Below are 22,160 nucleotides of genomic sequence, written 5' to 3'. Positions count from 1 at the left end.
TTCTTGGAGAAGAGTTTATCGTTTCCACCCATCACAGCAATAGTCCTATATGGGGACTGCACAGGGGCAAAGAAAATCTCTTGCAAATATTATCATCATGTAATTGATTTTATAGAGGAGAGAACAAAAGCTGAGCACTCAAATCAGTGTGATTTCAAGCTTAATGCTTTCCCCAAGACATTGCAATCACTTTGGGAAGTTCAAAGTTCTAAAAACTGAATGAATTTAAGTGTCATTAATAATAAAATGTAATTTCAAGGAATTTTAGAAATAAATGGGACTGTTCCTTCACTGTACAGATGAGACAGCTGTAGCTCTGAGAGGGGAAGTGACCTGTCCAAGGTCACACAGCAATTTAGAGACTGAGTTGAGACGAGAGCCCAGGTTATTTGATTCCCCAATTTATGTTTTCCTGCTAGTCCGTATTGTTCCAAGAATTGCTGAAAACAATTCTCAAAACAAAAATGAATTCTCACGACAAAACCTAGAGCACTTTGGAGGTGGTGATAGGAATTTGCAGAAGTGAAAGGGCTTGAGGGTGTGTCAACTCACAGGATTAGTGGGAAGTGTGGGGAGCCAGGAAGTCAGCTGGCCAGCAAGCCAGCTTTCAGCTGTCCTGGGATTCCTAAGCCTCCCCAGATCAGCAGGGCAACTTCTGCAGCCCTTCTGGAAGTCATCTTCCTTTATCAGAGGTGCTGGCTGATGTGAGTCAAAGCTTTCATGCTGGCCTGGAGAATTTGCCTTCCTATCTCCAGCGTCTTTCAGTCTCTGTCTGGTTAGACTCAGGACTGGGAAACCCAGTGGGACTGGGAAACCTAACTGGGTTCTGGAGCTTGAAGAGTTGGGTTGAATTCTGTTCCTGACACTTAGGTGCTGTGTGACCTTACAAAATGGGTCGAAAGTTTCTAAACTTCCATACCCTAATGTGTAAATAAGACCAACTGTACTTTCCTCATGGGTTTAATTGTGAGGATTAAATGGGATTATAAAAGGTCTATGGGGGCTTCTCTGGTGGCACAGTGGTTAAGAATCTGCCTGCCAATGCAGGAGACACGGGTTCGAGCCCTGGTCCGGGAAGATCTCACATGCTGTGGAGCAACTAAGCCCGTGTGCCTCAACTACTGAGCCTGCGTGCCACAACTACTGAAGCCTGCGTGCCTAGAGCTGGTGCTCTGCAACAAGAGAAGCCACCGCAATGAGAAGCCCACGCACCGCAAGGAAGAGTAGCCCCCGCTCACTGCAACTAGAGAAAGCCCGTGTGCAGCAATGAAGACCCAACACAGACAAAAATAACTAAATAAATAAATTTATTAAGAAAAAAAGTCTGTGGTGCAGGGAGTGCCTGGCATTATGGTACTATCCTGAAGGGATACAGAGAGAGGGAGGTGTACCGCAGGGAGGCGAGACCCGGCTTTGGAGGCAGACAGGGCCCAATTCTACTGTTGGAGCACAAGCTATTCTTAGCCTTGATGTTCAGTTTCCTCAGCTCTAAAATGGAGATATTGCTTATTTCATAGTTTCTGTAAGGATTAAAAGCTGTCATGACTGCCTTAAGGAAACTCCTAAATCATTGGGGGTACTTGGACACATGCCCAACTCTGGGAGACCAGGTGAGAGTCCAGGCTGGGAGACTGGGGGAGAAGCCAGAAGGGGAAAGTCTGGGAGGGCTTCCTGTAGGAGGTATTTGGAGTGGAGCCAGGCTGGAGTGACAGAGAGGAGGAGGGTCTGGTGAAGAAACCAGGTGGAGAGTTTGTGTAGGAGCTGGCTACCAAGTGAACAGGGTCAGGCCATGGAGGGGGAGGCGTAGTTGGGGGCAGAGGGTTCATGTGGGGGCCATGGCTCCCATGGCCCCATGGGTGTAGGAGGAGGCCTGGGGAGTTTGACTTCTGCAGCGGGATACTTCTGAACCAGAAGCTCTGGAGCTCTGGTCTGGTAGGGAAATGGCCCTCTCCTCTGCCTCCCATGTTCCGGAGGCTGCTTCTGCCGTTCAAGCTTCTCTTAGCTTCCCGAGATGATCACCTGGGAAACCTGGGGAGGCAAGGAAGGAGAGGGCAGCACTTGTGTGACACCTTGGGGAATCCTGGCCTCAGGCTGGAATTCTGTTGGGAATGCAGAAGCACACAGTGGGTTTTGTTGCCATGGGAGCTTGCCGAACACGTCCCTGAGGCTAAATTGGCTCCAGCTGGCCCAGACCAAGCCCAGTCGCACCTTCCAGGTCAGCAGCTTTGTCATTAGACCTATGATTGTGATACTGTGTCCTGCTTTGGGGTCGTCTTAGCCCTTAGACACCTGGGGATCCCGGAAGAAATGTTGATTATTGGGTGGTTGGTAGCAGGGCTTTCCTTGACCTGAGCTGGTCTCCCACTCTCCCTTTTACTTCCTTTCTAATAGATACACACACACACACACACACACACACACACACACACACACGATGGCAGAGGCTTAGTCAATCCTTAGTGAATTCATCATATGTTGGTGTGGTGCCTTCTAAGCACTTTCTAACGCTGTAGATACGGTAGTTAGCAAGGCAGCTAAGGTCATCGCTCTCATGGAGATTTCCTTTAGGTCGGGAGGTGTCCCCTAGGTCTGTCTGGATCACTGAGTAGGAGAGGTCATTGAATGTTCAATGAATGCATGTAATATTTATTTTTTGGATTGCTAAATAAAATGAGAAAAATGTTTTGGGGACATTTCTTCTGGGTTATCCACAATGACTCTATATGAAAGCATCACTGGAAACAGCATGCCCAGGCTTTTGGGCTTACACCAGACTTGAGGTCAAGTCTTGAAGGACTTTTAATTTCCTTATCTGTAAAATGGGATAATGTTACCTTCCTCCTGGGTTATTTTATGATTATAAATATGTAAGAGATCTGACACTTTGACCTTTAGTGGGAACCCAGCAAATGAAAGCTGCCGTCATCATCACCATCATTCATTCCCTACATCACCACCACCACCACCACCATCATGGTCAGCAGGGAAAGGAACCCTGGGTTGGGAGATGGGGAAGCAGAGGGCGTGTCAATAGGCAGAGCTCAGTTTACATTGGCTCCCTCGGAATTGGATTTGCAAACTTCTGTTTTGCATAGTGGCAGAGTTTTGCATGTTATCCCTTTAATACTATCCCAGAGACTCTTTTTTTTTTTTTTCTTTTTTTTGTGGTACACGGGCCTCTCACTGTTGTGGCCTCTCCCGTTGCGGAGCACAGGCTCCGGACGCGCAGGCTCAGCGGCCATGGCTCACCGGCCCAGCCGCTCCGTGGCATGCGGGATCCTCCCGGACCGGGGCATGAACCCGTGTCCCCTGCATCGGCAGGCAGACTCTCAACCACTGCGCCACCAGGGAAGCCCCAGAGACTCCTTCTTATCATCCCAATTGCCACCTCTCTCTAGTTAGCCTCAGTCCTTCGGAACCAGCGCTCTCTCTAGTTAGCCTCAGTCCTTCTGAACCAGCGCTCTCTCCCACTTGAGCACCTCCTGTGGGCTGAGTGAACACTGCAGAGGACACAGAAATGCATGAGACATGGTCGCATCCTGCAAGGACTTCAATTCTCACAAGGCAAATGAGTCAAAGCGGGTGTGAACACAAGTTCCATGGGGTGATGATCTCAAAGACAGTGAAGGGATGGGGGAGGCTGCACAGGGGGGTGGTGTGGTGAGAGTCGAGCTAACGTTGATTGACAACCTGCAACTGTCAGGCACTGTTCCCTTACCTGATGCTCAGACCAGTCCTCTTAGGTAGTTGCATTTTCAGCTGAGGAAAAGGAACATCAGAGAGATTAAGTAGAGTGTCCAGCTTCACACCGTTGGGAAGTGGCTCCAAAGCTCTTTTGATTGCATTCACTACCCTTTGGCCTTCAGTCACACCTGGCTGCAGAGCCGGTGAACATGCATTAACAGGCCTGGTGAGTCCCACCGGTGAGGAGTCCACGGGGTTCAGATTCCAGCGCTCTTCACAGCTGTGTGGACCTGGGCACTCACCCATCCCTGCCTGGAGAGGTCTTTGTAAGCTTGCATGAGCTGAAGTTTGCAGTGCACGTAGTTGGCCTTAGGATGTGTGTCTGGGGCTCCGCCAACCCATCTATTGACCCTCTGCCACAGCTTCCCAGATGACGATGCACATTGCACTTGTACAAAGCTTGAGCTTTGGGAGTTCCTTACTTACAATGAGCAGAAGTCTCTCTCTGGGGGCTTCTTCCTGCTGGTGCTGGACGTATCCCTTGGGCCACAGGGATGAATGTCCCTTCTTCTTCCTGGCAGTCCATGTCTCTTCTCCAGGGAACATACTCAGTGCCAGCTGAAAATGCCACTACTTAAGAGGTCTGTGGAATGTGGTTCCCATTCATCTCCTTATCCCAGACATCTCCTTGCATCAGCTCCCATTTGTCCAGGTCCCTTGTAAGAGTCAGACAAGAGCCAAACCCTGTTCTCCAAGCATGGCATGATCAGAGGGGAGGAAATGGGCTTTCCCATGCTTGGATCTGCTGCTGAGGACCACGGAGGGTTTCACGGCGGCCTTGTCATGCTGTTGCTGGCATGAAGGTGTGCATGTGCACGCGTGTGTGATGAACAAAGGTAAGGTGATGGGTGTAAACTGTGTGTTCAGGGGAGGGTCTACACATTCCCTCTGTGGCATGTACTCTGGGTCAGGGCCCTGCCAGGCAGAGGCTGGCACAAGAGATGGGAACTATACTCAGACACTAGAGGATGCTGTCCTGTCTGCGAGAAGCTATGGTCTGACGTCACTGAGAGGAATGTGATGGCAGGGGAAAGTCCAACAGCTCATGACAAGTGTGTGCAGCAATGTGGCTGGAGCAGAAGGTGCTATGGTTCAGAAGGGAGCTACGGGAAGTGCCTATGTTGGACTCGGCCATGCAATCAACTGCCGTATCCTGTAGGTTCTTTCTTCTTACCGTCTTCTCTCCGCATGGCTCCTGGCACCCCACAAGCCTTCTCACTTGTGTGCTGCAATAGCCCCCTTTCTAGTCTCCTGCCAGTTTTTGCCCCTACCATCTAACCTCCACATCTCAGCCCCCTGAATCTTCTTAAAGCACCACTTTAACCTTGTCCCCTCCTGCCCCACACCTTCCTTGGCCCCCATGACCACCTTCCTGTTCCATAGGAATCCTGTTCTCATCCAATAACTTATTGCATTTCCATATCTTTCTTTTCTAAGCTCAATTCCATCAAGCCCAAGCTCATTTATTTTTATTTTTTTGATTATTAATTAATTAATTTTTGGCTGCGTTGGGTCTTCATTGCTGCACGTGGGCTTCCTCTAGCTGTGGTGAGCAGGGGCTGCTCTCCATTGCGGTGTGTGGGCTTCTCATTTGGTGGCTTCTCTTGTTGTGGAGCACAGGCTCTAGGGCGTGGGCTTCAGTAGTTGTGGCACGTGGGCTCAGTAGTTGTGGCTCGTGGGCTCTAGAGCGCAGGCTCAGCAGTGGTGGCGCACGGGCTTAGTTGCTCCACAGCATGTGGGATCTTCCCGGACCAGGGCTCGAACCCGTGTCCCCTGCATTGGCAGGTGGATTCTTAACCACTGTGCAACCTGGGCTTCTCTCCAAGGTGGGCTGGGACTTAGCTGTTTGCATCCCATTCCTTCCTGTTTCAACCTCAGCTCTTCACTTCACCAGAACAGAATGGTCTCCCCAAACCAGAGCTTCCCCGCCAGGGTGCCTGGTCACACCATTTGTGCCGAGAGTGGGCTATACTTGTGTGATACATTGGGCCCACCAGCCCTCTGAGTGTCAGAGGGAGGCCTTGGGTGGCCAGAGCCTCTGGCCTGACCACAACTAGTCCCAAGCAGACCTTTTCATTTACCTCAGCTTGCCATATACGAATGATCATTTCCTGTGAGTCACGACACGACTATGGAGAAGGCTGGGAATGGCCTAAGCAGTGGCCGTTTCCTGGGGTGAGGTGGAATGAGATCCAGATACCCGGAGAACTCTCAGAGGACCACACCTTGCCCGTAACTTTTCATGACGCTACCAATGTTGTGCAACTTTCTCTTCTGTACTAGGTGTGGAAGGGTCACTGCTCCTGTATATCAGGAGAGCAAGAAAGGGCCCCTCCTCTTCACCCAGGGCTGGGAGGGGTGCCTGAGCTACTATGTGAGAGTGGGCCCTACCCTGGGACCCTGGCAAGTACAGGGTATCAGGGTGTTCAAAGGTTCTTTTTTTTTTTTAATTGAAATATGGTTGATTTACAGTGTTGTGTTAGTCTCAGGTGTACGGCGAAGTGATTCAGTTATACGTACATATATACATGTATATTCTTTTTCAGATTCTTTTCCATTATAGGTTATTGCAAGGTATTGAATACAGTTCCCTGTGCTATACAGTAGGTCCTTGTTGTTTATTTATTTTATATAGAGTAGTATCTGTTAATTCCAAACTCCTAATTTATCCCTCCCCAAAGGTTCTTGTCCAACCACACTAGTTATGGTTTTTAAAAAATGTTTATTTTAATTAATTAAATTAATTAATTAGGTTGTGCCTGGTCTTAGTTGTGACAGGCGTGCTCCTTAGTTGTGGCTTGTGGGCTCCTTAGTTGTGGCATGCAAACTCTTAGTTGCGGCATGTGGGATCTAGTTCCCTGACCAGGGATCGTACCTGGGCCCCCTGCACTGGGATCGCAGAGTCTTAACAACTGCGCCAGCAGGGAAGTCCCTAGTTATGGGTTTTTAAGGGGGTGCCGGGCGGGTGTTTTTCAGACCACAAAGAGCTCCCCTTTTCAAGCAGACCCCTAGATTTCTCTGAGGCTGGGGGGTGTGGGCTGAAAAATGGACAATCAGAAGTGCATCCAAGACCAACTTCAGGCAATGTGGCGGTGAGGGAGCTCACTTCAGCATGCTTCTCCACCTCACCAGTCCTCCTGCCTCCTTGGAGGACCCTTGGACCCAACGCTGACACTCTGCTCCTCTTTTCGTCAAGGTATGGCCCCCATCTCTCAAGCCCTGCCCCTGATAGTGCCAGTTTGCTGATCTGAGGACAGTCTCTGGGCTGCTAAACGCCCACACCACTCTTCTTGCTTCTCATCATTATACAGGAAGTGTGATATAGTGGTTAGGGCCTTGGAGAAAGAGCCACACTGCTGTGTGAGTCTGGGTATGTTTCTTAAACTCTCTGTGGCTCATCAGGTAAAAATGGTATTATAGCACTTACTTTATAGAGTTCTTACGTAGTGTTAATGAATTAATACTTGGAAGACATTTTTGTACCATATCAGTATTATTATTACCCTATTAGAATAAGTGGCATTATGTGTCTGTCTGTCTCTCCCTGCACACAGTGAAGACCATTGGGGACCCAGTTCCCTCAGAGCCTTCCCAGCATGTGCCCAATGTATAGCCAGCCACCAATATACTGAATTAATGACTAAAGACTCCTAATATTCACCTTTCAACAGAAGCCTTCAGGCCACACCTTGCTTTGGTCATAGGAGGCACCTACCTGTACTGAACTGGTGTGAAGGGAACCAAAAAACTATCTCACCATACTTTTTAGGCTACTGCCTGTTAAGTAAATGAGTGGACAAGTGAATGAATGAGTGAACAAAACCAGGACGGAATAAAGGCCTGGGGTCCCTGCCCCTGACTCCCCACCTTGGTCCTCAGGTTGCTGGGCAGGAAATTCAGAACAAAAGACCTCTGGACAATAGCTCCATTGCCCAGCAGCCCAGGCCACGGGTAATTCTCAGTGCTGGAGGGGGTGGTGGTATGTGTGTGTGGGGTGCTGTAGCTGAGGCCCAGGTCCTTGCTGTTCCTTTTTCCCTCCTGCGCTCCTGTCTGGTTACCTGACACACCTTTAGGAAAGCTTTCTTGCAGTGGAGCTGTGTAGTGGGGCTGGGCTGTGTGAGTACTTCCTTAGGGTCCCATCCTCCTGGGGAGCCTTCTTCAGTGACTCCCTGCTTCCCACTTCCCATCACTCAGGCCTCTTGCATGCTGTCCTCCCCTCCATGAGTGAGACCCATTCGGGTCCTCTCTCCATCTCTATGTCCCTGGCCACCCCAGTGGAGTGTCAGGCTCTGGGGACTGGCCACTCTCTATTTTATCCCCTGAGGCACAGGTGTATCATCCTTTCTGAGCAGGGACCCTGCAGTGCACCGGACTTGGGCTCTAACCTATTCTTCCAGGGGGAAGAGAAGAGTGTGTTCCTGGAGGTCTTGGTGTGAGAGCAGAGCCAAAGCCAGGTGCTCAACCCTGGCTGCACCAAGGAAGATTTATAAAACATGCAGGTGCAGCCTGGGTGATTTTGGTGTGCAAGCTCCAGACAGAGAATCAGAATGAAGGGGAAGGACTCTAACAGCTGAGCTAGGCTTGACTGCCCATCCAACGGATGGCCTCTTCTGGTTTGGTATCGGTGGAAGCGAGGGTGTGAGGGTTGGAAGGTGAGTGGGAGACCGCATCATCTCCAGGCTGTCAGGCTTGTCTCCTTTCCTCCCTAAGAAGGTTTACCTCATGGGGAAGGTTCTCCCCATGCTTGTTCTAATAATTTCTAACCACATCTTCTATCAAAATCAACATTTCGGTTCGGAGAACATTCGTGGATGCCTAATCAAAGCGTAAAGCTCTGTGATGGTAGAATATGGATCAAGGCTCTCAGAGTGGAGAGGATTGTGATGTTCTAGTCCAAACTCTTACCTGATTTAGGAATCCTCCTACAGCGAGCCCAGTGGACAGCTGGTTAGCACACCTTGGGCTGGAGACTTCTAGGGACAGGAGGTTGCTTCCTCTCTAGGCAGTCCATTCCCATTTGGGCTGGCTTTAATCATCAGAGCCGTGTTTATCACGAAGACAAATAGTCACCATTTACTGAGCATTGACTATGAACAATTTTGGCCTCGAGGCACATGGCACAAAAATCAACAATCAAGTCAACTTTATTATATTCATGATGTGGCTTAGTGATGGGTGTTCCCACCACCTGTGGCTTCCCACTTAGATGAACTCTTCTTGCTGCCTTGGTGCTAAACTCAGCTATTTCCATGCCAACAATGAGATTTTAAATTGCTCATCTTTTAAACTGATTTCAGTGCTTTGGAGATGCTGCCCTGGTTACTAACCTAGAGGCAGGGAATCTACCTTCAGCATCTAAACAAAATCTTCCCTTCTATCCCCTGACCCGTCTGCTGGCCCACCAAGTCCGTACTTTATATATGTGGCTAATTTATGCTTTTTCTTTTTTGTAACAGCCTTATTGAGCTATAATTCACATACTGTACAATTCAACCATTTAAAGTGTACAATTCAATGTTTTTTACTATTTTCACAGGCTTGTACAACGATCACCATAATTAAATTTAGAACATTTTCATCATTCCAAAAAGAAACCCCATACTTTACCAGTTACCTCCATTCTCCCCAGCCTGGAGGTGGTTTGGCAACCTCAGATCTGCTTTCTGTCTCTACAGATTCGCCTCTGCTGGACGTTTCATATAAATAGAATCACGCAATATGTGATCTTGCGTTGTAGCATGTATCGGCGATTCATTCCTTTTTACTGAGAATGATATACCATCGTATGGATACGTTGCATTTTGTTTCTCCATTCATCAGTTGGTGGACATTTGTGCTGTTTCCATTTTGGCTGCTGTGAATAGCGCTGCTGCGAATGTGGTGTCTTTGTGTCACCATTCCTGATCACTGAGAAGAACGTGTTCAGACCATCTTTTCCGATGACTGTGAGTGATGTAGTGATAAGAGCTACCCTGCTCACCCATCTAAGCCCTCAGCCTTGACACAACTGCTCAGGGATTCAGGGCCTCCTCGGTGTCATCCTGTACATCACCATCGGGGTGGAGGGAGCACGCGTCTCCTCTTTCCCTCTTCTGATCTCCAGGAAAGGCAGTTTGGAGCAGAATCGTCTGGGTTGGGCAGTCACCAAAAACACTTTCCCTTTCAATGGGTAGGCAGCAGTGTGCAGACCACAGTGGCCAGAGACAGTCTTACAAGGAGTTGTCCCCACAGGCCACCTTAGTCCAGTTTTCTGTTCCCTCACCACTAGGCCCTCGTCCTGGGGCCTCCCCCTATTGCCTCCATCCCGGAATCCCAGGCAGAGGCCACTGGAGAGGGCAGCTTTGGTCTCTTCTCTTGCACCAAGGCTGGGCTTGGGGCATGGGGGAGGGGTTGGCTGGGGTCTCTGGGCAATAGGGAGCTGACAAGTGAGATGCAAACACTTCCGGCCCTGCAGTGCTCTGGGCTGCCCCAGCAAAGAGGGACTCCCCCTGGGTGAGATCTGGGCCACCCTACAGCCTGAAAACCACAGGGTCCCTTGTAGCCGGCTTTGTCCTCACCTTAAACAAAAGGCAGTCCTGGAACCAGGGAACCAGGTGAGTTCGGGTGGAGGGGCTGAGATTTCAGGGCAGGCTCTGGGCTGCAGTTCTGTGCTCAGGACTTCAGGTGAGGTCTCTCCCCTCCAAGTCTGCCCAGGTGTACTCTGTTGGGGAGGAGAAGTGGGGAGCTGGTCGTCCTCCCTCCCCAGGGCTGCTATACCAGTCTGACCAGCCCCTCCCTCTCTCCTTCCGCCTTCTCTGTGCCTGATTTGGCACCGGGCCCATATCCCTCCCTTTGGTCTCAGGAAGGTGAAGTCTCTCTTTCCTGCACGGTGTGGGAGTTTGTCAGGGAAGGGGTAGCTTGCATTCAAATCACTCCTTTCGAAAATTAAGCATTGTTTAAAGGGGCTGAGAGAGGGCCTGGTACAAACAGGTACTGCCTGGTTCCGTGTGGCAGGAGGCCAGGGCTGGGGAGGGTGGGGAGGAGAGGGGAGGGGAGAAAGGGATGTGATCTCTGCGTCCCCTCTAAGAGTCTTTGTCTTTGTCTTTCTGGAAGGGACTTCAAAGTGTGTCCTTTTGTGCGTACGTGTGTGTGATCTGGTGTGTGTGATCTGAGGGGAGCTTATCAGTGTGTCTGTCTTTTTGGATTTGTCTCTCTTCCAAGGAGGGGGCTTCTGGTCTCGCTGTCCCTCTGTAGGGGTCTCTATGCCTGTCCTCTGGAACCCTGGGTGTCTTTACTTGAGAAGGATAGGGAGGCATCTGCCCATCTGCCTCCTCGTGATAGGTGGTCAGGGTAGCAGTCACCCTCTCCCCTGGGTTGGGGGCTGGGGGCTGTGGGCCACCTGTCCCTCTACCCCCAGGGGATCTGTTGGTCTCTAGTTAACAGCTATCCAGTCCCCACTTCATGCCCTGCAGGATCTTTCAGAGAATCTAGCCCCAGCCATTAGAGAATCGAAGCTGGAATCTCTGCCTCGGGGACCCAAACCTCCTGTTTTCCACCCACAGCCTGCCCCACCCAGGCCTGGGGTGCCTTACTCAGCTTCCCATTCTCCAGCCTTCTGCAGGTGCATGCTGTGCCCCAACCCACTCTCCTGACTCATTCTCATAATGGGTTTGTGGAGACAGGTGCAGGGACTCTTCCCCTTCTCCTCTGGCCATCTGGGGTCCTGGGAAGAGAAAGAGAAGGAGGGCCCAGGTGGCTGCAGGTTGACTCACCATCGGTGCCCCCCACTCCACAGTTCTGCCTCCTTTCCTGTGATTCACCCACTGGGAGCTATGGGAATGACTCCCCCAAGCAGCAAGGAGAGCGATGAGATGAAGTCCCCGCCGATGTAGCTGCCTGCTCTCCTGAGCTCTCCCAGCCTGCCCATTGGCTCTTGTTCACCCTTCTCTGTGCCCTTCAGCCCGGCCCAGGGAATCCTGTGATCTTTTTATTTTTTATTTATTTATTTTTTTGCGGTACGTGGGCCTCTCACTGTTGTGGCCTCTCCCGTCGCTGAGCACAGGCTCCGGACGCGCAGGCTCAGCGGTCATGGCTCACGGGCCCAGCCGCTCCGCGGCATGTGGGATCCTCCCGGACCGGGGCACGAACCTGCGTCCCCTGCATCGGCAGGCGGACTCTCAACCACCGTGCCACCAGGGAAGCTCAATCCTGTGATCTTGGGAAGAGAGAAAGACACGGGGTTGTGTCCAGGAAAAGTGCTGTGTTGGGCCTCACGTTAACTTGCATGTACAGCCCCAGAGGGAAGACAGCCTGTGTGTGTGTGTGTGTGTGTGTGTGTGTGCGCGTGCGTGTGTGTGTGTGTGTGTGTGTGTGTTCATTCATTCATTTCACAAATGTTTACCCAGCCCCTCTTGGCATTGCACCAAGGGCTGAGGGCACAGAAGTAACTAAGGAGAGACTAGGCAAATGGTTGACCTCGGGTTCAAGGATTCGGAACCCAGCCCTGTCCTCCAAACTGGGCAGACCTTCATAATCACTCCAGGTGGAGAGAACACGAAGGACACGGGGTGGTGCCTCTGGGGCGTCAGCTGCTCAGAGGAGACCCAAATGCCACAGATCCCTTTCCTGCTCTGCTCCTCAGTCTGTGCATTTATTTCCCACAGGAGGGAAGGAGATAAGACCTAGGATTCAGGGTTGCAGTGGCTGGGCCACCCCGCAAGGCTCTGTTAGGGAACAGGTAGAGGCTGGCAGCCCTTGCACTTCTCACATTCACTGAGTTACCCTTTCCTGGGCTCTGCGGTGGTGCAGGGGTGGGCTCCGGGGCGGGAGCAGCTCTCTGCTGCCCCCACCTGAGTCCGGCCTGTAGGTGGCAGGTGTCAGGTTAGGCCCTGCCCCCTCAGGGCCTAGCCACTCAGCTACAAGGCCGATCCCCTCCTCCTGGGCTGGGCTCTTTTTTATAAGAGGCCATCCGGGGAGCTGCACCCCACCTAGGAGCAGGTTCGCAACTCCTCGAGTCTCTGTGTGCTTCAGCCTCCTCGCCTCCTCTCCAGCCTCCACCATGTCCATCAGGGTGACCCAGAAGTCCTACAAGGTGTCCACCTCCGGCCCCCGGTCCTTCAGCAGCCGCTCGTACACCAGTGGGCCGGGCGCCCGCATCAGCTCCTCGGCCTTCTCCCGGGTGGGCAGCAGCAGCAGCTTCCGGGGCGGCCTGGGCAGCAGCATGAGTCTGGCTGCAGGTTACAGTGGGGCCCCGGGTCTGGGGGGCATCACAGCTGTCACGGTGAACCAGAGCCTGCTGAGCCCCCTCAAGCTGGAGGTGGACCCCGACATCCAGGCCGTGCGCACCCAGGAGAAGGAGCAGATCAAGACCCTGAACAACAAGTTCGCCTCCTTCATCGACAAGGTGAGGGCTCCCCCTGCGTGGCCCGCGGTGCTTGGGGCCAGACCAGGATCCCAGCCGTTTCTCTTGGTCACCCCACCCTCGGTGGGCACATCTCCAGCCCCTCCCTGGCGTCCTGCTGGGCCCCACCCACTCTGGCACCACTCAAGCTTCCGACGGATGTCTCGGCGCCCTCCCCCGGCCCCATGTACTTTGGTTTGGGCTGGGGAAGGGATAGAGAGGGGGTCCGGGCGGCTTCTGACTCTAAATCTCGGGGCTCCCTCCCTCACTCGCCCATCTCACCCCAACTCGAGGTCTGATCGTCTGTAAAGCTTTCAGCTCTGGAAGAGTCCCAGCTGTTCAGCTGGCGTGTGGGAGGGCAGTTCCTCCCTCAGGTTCACCCTTCTCCCTAGCATGGCCCCAAGGGCTTCTCAACAGTGCTCCTGTGCTTTAAATTTTTTTTTTTTTTTTAAATAGGAGATTGATAGGATTCTGGGAGAAGGAAGCGGCTGTCTTGATTCAAACAGGCAAATATTGATCCAGGCCTTCGGCGTACCGGGGCCCAAGTGTTGGGGGCATCAAGATGAGTCATAACTTGGCCAGGGCCCCGGGAGCCGGCCATGTGGGCGGCGCCGGGCGGGGCCGAGGCCCGCGGTACTGGGGACCCGCTCCTCTGCCTGGGGGCGTGTGTATCGGGGTGGGGTGGACGCCAGGGCTTGGCTTCAGAAAAGCCCATCCAGGATTCAAAGTCTGCGGGCGTGCGACACCCCACCTGCGTTTCACGTCCTGTTAAACCCCACGATTTACGGCTTTAGATAAGGCGTCTGTCCGCTAACGCCCCTCTCCCCGCTCGGCCCTGGTCCCCTCTCACTCTTCCCTACTACCCCGGCTCCGCCCCAACGAACTGGCTCTGTTTTCCCATGGAAGGCGCCAGGCCGGGTTTTGCAGCCTCGGGGGTTTGCCTCCTCAGGGGCCCCAGGGCCCCCAGCGCGCTGGAGGCTCAGCCCCTCCCTGCTGACTGGCTCCTGGGAGGCATTTTGGGAGCGGAAGGAGGGAAATCCTGGGGCAGATTAGCGCCTTTAGGAATTGGAGTCCCCCGGGAAACCGGCGCTCCCCAGATTTTGGGAAGTGCTTGCTGGTTCCTTGGCTTTAAGCAACCTTCACTTTACTTCTTGACTGCGTTTTGCTAGCTCTGGGGTCCTCCCAGTGAGTAGCTAAGCACAGGCCGAAGGTTCCCAGTGCTCTGCCCTTTCCTTTGATGGACTACCTTGCTAAATCTGATTTCCTCATCTACAAAATGGGCACGCTAATCCCTAAGTCAAAGAGGTTTTGCCTATTCAAGCATAAAATGTATGTAAGAGCTTAGCAGTGTTTGGCCTACATTAAACAGTCTAATAAGGCTAAATGTTATTATCACTTAGTTTTTATAATTTTGGGGCAGAATGAGCTGGGGAAGAAAGAGATTTACAGAGAGGGATTTGCTGGATCTGGACCAGACCCTTAAGATAACCTTCTAAGTCCTCCCAATTTAAAAGAAGTCCAACTTTGGGTTGATTTTAAAAAAAAAAAAAAGAAAAAAAGTCCTTCCTCTTCTTGGAACCAGTTTATTATTCTTTCTTTTTAAAAATTTCCCTTCCAACATGCCTTAATTTCATCCTAAAATCTGGATTCCTTGAGCCCCAAGGAACCTAGGACCTTTGTGTTTGGGACAGGGGGACAGGGTTGTGGATTCGGGGTAGGGTAGGGTAGGGTGGGGTTGGATGTTGAGCTCAAAGGAAGGGCTGTGGGGAGGAGGGTCTTCAGTTTGCAGACAGATTTACCTTGTTTCTTGCCTCTTCCCTGGCTAAAAGTGACTTCTGCACAGGGTTGGGGCTCTGGATAGGGCTCGCCTGAGTTCTTCTAAGCCATTGCAGGGCTGAGGAGACCCAGGCTCAGAGAGGGGAAGTAATTCAAGATCAGGTAGCAGTGTTTGGCTAAAACCTACGTCTTCTGGCGAATGCTCTCCAGGCTGTAAGGCTAAAGTTTCCTTATAGTCAATGAGTCCCTCAAAGCCACTCCAAATAATAATCATGATGATACTATTATTTGCTGTGAACAATCTACATTTTTTTCAATCATATATAAAGTGTTAATTAAAACTTGGCTACTTTTATTGACTGCAATATTACAATCGAAGTCAATAAGAATCATTTGTTTTGCAAATATAGCTTCAACATAACTGCTAGCTATCCTCTTACAACCATGTATCCCCTTCTTTCCCCCCAGCTCAGCACTAATGGGGTTCCGGAGACCCCACTGCTTGGGGAGTTGGATGAGGGGAAAAGACAGTGCTTGCTTCATGCCAGACTTTGAGCCCTGGCCTGATGTGCGATGTGGACCTTTCTGCCTCATCATGCAGGTGCGGCACCTGGAGCAGCAGAACAAGATTTTGGAGACCAAATGGAACCTCCTGCAGCAGCAGAAGACAGCCCGGAGCAACATAGACAACATGTTTGAGAGCTACATCAACAACCTCCGGCGGCAGCTGGAAACCCTGGCCCAGGAGAAGCTGAAGCTGGAAGTGGAGCTTGGCAACATGCAGGGGCTGGTGGAGGACTTCAAGACCAAGTGAGCCTTTGTCATCCCACCCTGCCCGGCCCCTTGGGACCAGAGGCCTAAGACACCAAGGCCCTCTGCTTGCTGGGCAGTGCAGTCTTATATAATTAGAGTGACCCCAGGACAAGGTTTTCTCAGGACAGTCTAGGTTTATGCCCATTGTTAATAGCACCTCCCTTCCCCCTTCAATCTCAGAGCTGTCCCAATTTGGACAACAAATTATCTGCTAATGTTTACACAGTAAACCTAAAATGGGAGACAGAGGTAGCCAGTAGGCTCTCTTGTATACTAATAGCCCTAGACTCTATTTCTTCCTTACCCCTGATTTCCACCACATTCCAGAAAGTTCTGTCTGAGGCTTCATGTCAGTGCCTGTTGCTATTCCTCCTCATATGCCCAATCCAAAGTGTATTCGTGGATCTGGAGAGAGATTTCCTGCTCCAGGCCCCCCACTGGCTGACGATAGCATGGAGTAAGGGTGGGGAAACAGTAGCTGGTTGGGGCAGAAGGACCAGACCAGCCATCTCATATCTTCTTGCATTTCCATTAACTGAATTTTCTAGCTATCCTTGTCCCCCTGGAAAGACCCACAGCAACCTCACCTTTGCCTCCATCCTCTGATTATATCTGTCTCACCAGGTATGAGGAAGAGATCCAAAAGCGCACAGACATGGAGAATGAATTTGTCATCATCAAGAAGGTGAGGGAGTACCATTCCCCCACCAGACACTGGAGGCTGGCGCTTAGAGACTCAGGCTAGAGGCTTTCTGTTCTTAAATGTTTCTAAGTAATGGGACGACATTTGGGTGCCTCCTAGGTATCTAGCATAGAAGGATAGAGAGGTAGTTAGGTGTATTTGGACAGAACTCTGGACATCAATGTTGGAACATGGTTAAGAAAACGGAGCAGTAGAATTTGAGGTCTGGCTATAGAAGGCTTCCTGGAGGAGAAGGAGGAGGGGAGGGGGAGGGGAGTGGAGGAGAGGGAAGGGTGTGTGTAGGAAGCAGAGGTAAAAGTGCTGGGGCTGGGGATGCAGGTGTGATGGGGCAGAGACTGGACTGGGTCAGGCCACACATAGTGAGGTGGGGAAGACAATTAGTTAGAAAGTTCCAAGTCCAGGCCGTTGGGTGCCCCTGGCTTGGCGTCAGGAGTGGGCACTCAGCTCAGGCTCCCCTCCCCCTGCCCCGCAGGATGTGGATGAAGCTTACATGAACAAGGTAGAGCTGGAGTCCCGCCTGGAAGGGCTGACTGACGAGATCAACTTCTACAGGCAACTGTATGAAGAGGTACGTTCTTGGGCGCTGGAGACTGAGGTTCCCCAGCCCCATCAGAGGCCCCTCCCAGCCCCCAGCGCACCAACAGACAAGGGCCCACCACTGAATAATTACAGCTGCCAATAGTAGCCCGGCATGGATGTTCTATATGTTCTGTCCCCCTGCATGAGGGAGGGTTTACCATCCCACTTCACAGATGAGAAAATGGGCTCAGAGAACTGAAATAGCCTGTCCAAGCTCATCATACACAGAGTGGTGGCCCAGCTGCAGCTCGGGCCTGCTCTGTCCCCGGGGCCTTAGTCAGATTCTTTGGGCCAAATGAGAGCCCTCTGTGGGTGCCATACTGGTAGCTGAGAGCACGGAAGGGCTCTGCCCCTCTGGTTTCTCACCCAAAGCCAGATTTCCTTTTATCCTGGCCTCATTTTCCTTCTTTAGGAACTTTGCCTTCTCTCCAGCCCTAACTCCCGCTGTCTTGTCCTTTATGGAAGGCCCTTCTGCAGAAGGGAACTCCTTGTATGCGGGCCCAGGGCCTCACCACCTCCCTTCCCCACCACAGGAGATCCGCGAGATGCAGTCGCAGATTTCTGACACCTCCGTGGTCCTGTCCATGGACAACAGCCGCTCTCTGGACCTGGACGGCATCATCGCCGAGGTCAAGGCCCAGTATGAGGAGATCGCCAACCGCAGCCGGGCTGAGGCCGAGGCCATGTACCAGATCAAGGTGAAGAGCAGCGTCACTATAGGCTGGTATTCCCCTTCTGGCTAGTTCTGTGCCCTAGTCCTTGAGGAGGGAGCAGGATTTCAAACTTGACTCTGCCTGCTGCGAGCTGGGCTGCCAAGTAGTGCTGGGGGACAGGGACGTCCCTGTGCCCAGAGGTGTAGAGGCGGGTAGGGGAGAGATGACCTGGGTTCTGGTGACTTGGCTGAGAGGGCATTCTCCCTCGGAGGGACCGGGGGGTCCCCTCTCAACCTCACTCCTTGTCTCACATCTGCAGTACGAGGAGCTGCAGACCTTGGCTGGGAAGCACGGGGATGACCTCCGTCGCACGAAGACGGAGATTTCCGAGATGAACCGGAACATCAACCGACTCCAGGCTGAGATCGAGGGCCTCAAAGGCCAGGTATGGGCTGGGCTGGGGGTGGGAGAGGGTCTTGGGACACCTCCGGGTGAGAGGAGATAATGCAGGAGGAGTGAGGGGTCTGGGGGTTGGGGAAGGAATCCTAGACCAGAGTCAGGAGTTGGAGGGGCAGCTAGAGTCCAGACTGCTCCTGGGAGGCTGAGGGGTGCTGAGGAGGCCCCTGTGTGAGGGGCCGGGCAGGTAGGTTGGGGGTCCAGGATGGGTCCCCCAAGCCTGCTTTATTATATCGGTCTTATATATCAGGGTAAGATTGGGCTCTGATGCTTTAAGGAAGTTTAGAAAGCAGAGATCCAGTCCAGCTGGGGGTGGGGATAACACCGCACAGCGTCCCAGGTGAGAAGTTTGCGCGGGGAAGTGCCTGGAAGCTGCTCATATTTCCCCATTCCGCTTCCTGAATCTCGCCCACCTGTAGCATTTTCTTGGATTGAGCCAGGTGGAGTTGGTTAGTCCAGGTCAGGGAGAGGGGGTCCCTAAAGGAGGGGAAAGGGAGAGCGGGTGCAGGGGGAGGAGGGGAGGAGGCAAGCAGACTCTGCTCTAACTGCTTACCCGTCCCCTCCCCCCCAGAGGGCTTCCCTGGAGGCCGCCATTGCCGATGCCGAGCAGCGTGGGGAGCTGGCCGTCAAGGATGCTCAGGCCAAGCTGGCTGAGTTGGAGGCCGCTCTGAGAACCGCCAAGCAGGACATGGCGCGGCAGCTGCGCGAATACCAGGAGCTGATGAACGTCAAGCTGGCCCTGGACGTGGAGATCGCCACCTACCGCAAGCTGCTGGAGGGCGAGGAGAGCCGGTGGGTGTGGGCGTTCTCTGACCGGCCCTGGCGCCCCATCCCTGGGACCTGGGGTGGGGAGGGGTGGGACTTGAGTCCTGTTGTCCCGGGATAGGGCCAGGGGTTGGTCCTGACATTCCATGTGTCCTCTGGGTACAGGCTGGAGTCTGGGATGCAGAACATGAGCATCCACACCAAGACCACCAGCGGGTACTCAGGTGAGTGTCCTGGTCCTGGGGGGGCAGGGCAGGAGGCAGCTCCTATACAATTCCCTCCGGTATAGCTGAGGAAGCTGGGGCCCAGTTAAATGTCTTGTCCAAGGTCACGTAGCTAATAGCAAAGCTCTTTCCCGCCCTGCTCCTGGTTTTTCCCCACCATCTTGGAGGAGTGAACCAGGGCGGTTCCCTATCCCTGGGGACCACGTCCGGTCTGGAGTAGCAGGGAGAAGGGGGCGTGGCCCCTGATGTGCGCATGGGCTCCTGTGCTCACGTGGCTGCCTCTGTTCCTGACCAGGTGGGCTGACCTCAGCCTATGGGAACCCTGGCTTCAACTACGGCCTGAGCTCCTACCAGTCCAGCTTGGGCTCTGGAGGGGGCTCTGGCTCCTTCAGCCGTACCAGTTCCAAGGCTGTGGTTGTGAAGAAGATTGAGACCCGTGATGGGAAGCTGGTGTCCGAGTCCTCTGACATCCTGCCTAAGTGAAAGGCTCCCGCGATCCCTCCCAGCCTCCCCAGCTCACTTGCTCCTGCAAGAAGGAGTTGTGCAGGGGAGTGTTGGAACCAAAGACCCGAGGCTCAGTCCTGTCCTTAGCCCACCCCTGGGGGAGTCAACTGCCTGGGGCTCCCTCTCTTGCCCACGCCCCCAAAAAAGCCAATCCAAGTGTCTTTTTCAGAATAAAGCTTCAGCTGGCTCTGCCAGCACATTTGGCTGTGTGCAGCCCTTGTCTGTCAATGGGGTGGGAGACAGGTGGTCAGGAGGCCTCCCTCTGGGATCAGAAGGCTGGGGTTGGGGGACACGTGGAGGAAAGTCTGACCTCCTCCAGGGAGACTTTGCTGAAAAACCTTGTTGATGCCTTGGTTTCAAATACCCCATTTCATTTGATCTGTGCAACAAACCCTGTTGGGGCGCAGAGCAGGTTTTAGATTGGAGTATCAGGAGATTTCCTTTCCTGTAGACCTCACAGGAGGTCGGCCTCAGGACCAGGGCCAGAGAGACCAAGTAATTGGCCTAATTAAAAAGTGGCTGGCTGGGATTCGAACCCAGGACCGTCCAGTTCTCCAGCCTGTCCTCCTCCTCAGCCAGGCACATGGCATTTCCTCGGTGGCCAGAGGTGTTTTTGTACATCTTCATTCCTTAGCAGCTGGGGACAAGGAATCCTGGTTTTCCGTCCCTTCAGAGGCCCAGAGTCCATTCTCAGCAGCTGGGTGTGTCACACCCACAATTTCTAAAAGCCAAGATAGTATAGGATTTGGCATTGACAGATGGCCCCTTCCGTGCTTCACTCACAGTCACACCCACCCCCATGGCACCTCACCACCCCTTTCCACCCATTTACCTGCAGTGTTTGTACCACATACAGCTGAGTGTGTAAAGGGTGTGTGCGTTCTGTGTTTGCAGGTGGAGGGCGTGCTGTGTGTATTTGGGTGTGGTTGGGTCCTGTGAAGTGTGTAAAGGGTTTTTGCTTGTCTTGTTGGGGCAGGAGCGGGGCTGGGTGGAGCGGTGGCTCCACTGCCACCACCCGTGGACTACCCGGCAGACACGCTGGCCCCTTAGTGCTGAACTAAGTGTGGAACATGCCCTTACTTAGAATGGCTGAGATGGGGGCATTTTCAGACTTTCCCAAACCCTAAAGGAGAATGAACAAACCTATGCAGAGGGTCCAGTCGTTGGGACAGCCTGGCGCAGGAAGCTCAGGTTCTGGTCCTGCTGTGAGGTCTCCCAGGGCTCCTTTCCCTGGGGTCTAGGCTTCCCAGGCCCTGGGCTCCCACCCAAGGGCCCATCTCACTACCTCCCCTAGCTGCCCACCTCAATGGAGCTGCTTCCAGACCGAGCCCAGGCATTCTACCTCCTCCGCCCCCTCCACCCAGTCCTGGGACCAGGGCCAGGGTTCTGGACTCTGTCACGATAAAGGACTTCACTCTTCCCAGTACCATTATCTAGAGCAGTGACTCTAACTATTGGGGCAGCAGCTCTCGTACGAAATTCATTTTTATCACAACCTGCAAATGTTTATATCTATATAACTGAAAGAAAAATTTCATAAAACCGTACCAACCCTCTGCCCTCTGCTCATGTGTGACTGGCCGTCTTACCAGGTCTCTGGAGCCCAGAGGGTGGTGTTAGAGCCCAGAGCAGGCGCAGTACCCAGTGAGAGAGATCTCTTGCCCACTGAGGACCCAAGTCAGCATTTTCAACTGTGACCCACCCGATCCTCCTGGAATCCAGCCACCTGTCTTACCGGGCCCTGCCCCCTGGCGGTGGGCACACGGTTGGGGAGGGGGCGGGCAGGCAGCCAAAGGCCCCACCAATGTTCTCCTGGAGTTTCCACACCCCCAACCTGACCTGCTGCTTGCTTAGGGAAAGGCAGGAAAGCTCCAGGGAGAATTCCCTTTCCCTCTCCCCCGCCTCCTTCCTTTCTTGGTTATTGTGCATCTACTGTGTGATCAGGGACACTCAGCCTTTAGGAGACACCATCTCATCTACCTTTCAGTATTTAATGATGTAAAGGAGCTGGACCTCCAATTCTCATTTAGAGGAGACACCGAGGAAGGATGAACGCTAACATTTCTTTAATACCTATTTGGTGGTAGACCTTGTGCTTCAGCACATTTCAGCCTTCCAAGGATCCTGTGAGGCAGGTATTAAAATCTCTCTTCTTTCAGGAGCTGTTTTTCCAGCTCCATCCCTGTGGTTTTGGTAGGTGCGACCCTCACAGCACCTCTTCTCTGGGGCCACAAGGGTGGAGGGAGCCAGGCTTGGCCAGTCACAGCCCCCTTTGTTATTTTTTTGCTCAGGTATAATACTAAATGTAATAGAATGCAGAAAGTACTCGATGGATTTCTACTTACAATCACACTGTAATATAGAACATTTCCTGTGTCATAGAAGAGTCCCTTGGGCCCCTTGCCAGGGTGCTTTTTTTTTTTTTTTTTTTAAATTGAAGTATAGTTGACTTACAATGTTGTGTTAATTTCTGGTGTACAGCAAAGTGATTCCTCTCTCTCTCTCTCTCTCTCTCTCTCTTCTTTTCTAGATTCTTTTTCATTCTAGGTTATTACAAGATATTA

The 22,160-nt window shown here is 52.6% G+C and overlaps 1 protein-coding gene across 1 annotated transcript; it reads left to right on the top strand.

Annotated features, from left to right (window-relative positions):
- The first annotated feature begins 12,697 nt into the window (after window positions 1-12,697).
- KRT8 (keratin 8) lies at window positions 12,698-19,844 on the top strand. The gene is made up of 9 exons (XM_022572093.3): window positions 12,698-13,126; window positions 15,501-15,709; window positions 16,337-16,397; window positions 16,888-16,983; window positions 17,528-17,692; window positions 17,967-18,092; window positions 18,675-18,895; window positions 19,034-19,092; window positions 19,388-19,844. The coding sequence occupies exons 1-9, from the start codon at window positions 12,782-12,784 to the stop codon at window positions 19,573-19,575; spliced, it is 1,470 nt and encodes a 489-aa protein (XP_022427801.1). The 5' UTR covers window positions 12,698-12,781; the 3' UTR covers window positions 19,576-19,844.
- The last annotated feature ends 2,316 nt before the right edge of the window (window positions 19,845-22,160 follow it).

Source organism: Delphinapterus leucas, chromosome 11 (assembly GCF_059928025.1).
Source record: "Delphinapterus leucas isolate spDelLeu-1000000601 "Yukka" chromosome 11, BTC_Dleu_Yukka2, whole genome shotgun sequence".
NCBI lineage: Eukaryota > Metazoa > Chordata > Mammalia > Artiodactyla > Monodontidae > Delphinapterus > Delphinapterus leucas.
Note: the sequence above shows the minus strand (reverse complement) of the source record. Positions and strands in the feature narration are given on the sequence as shown.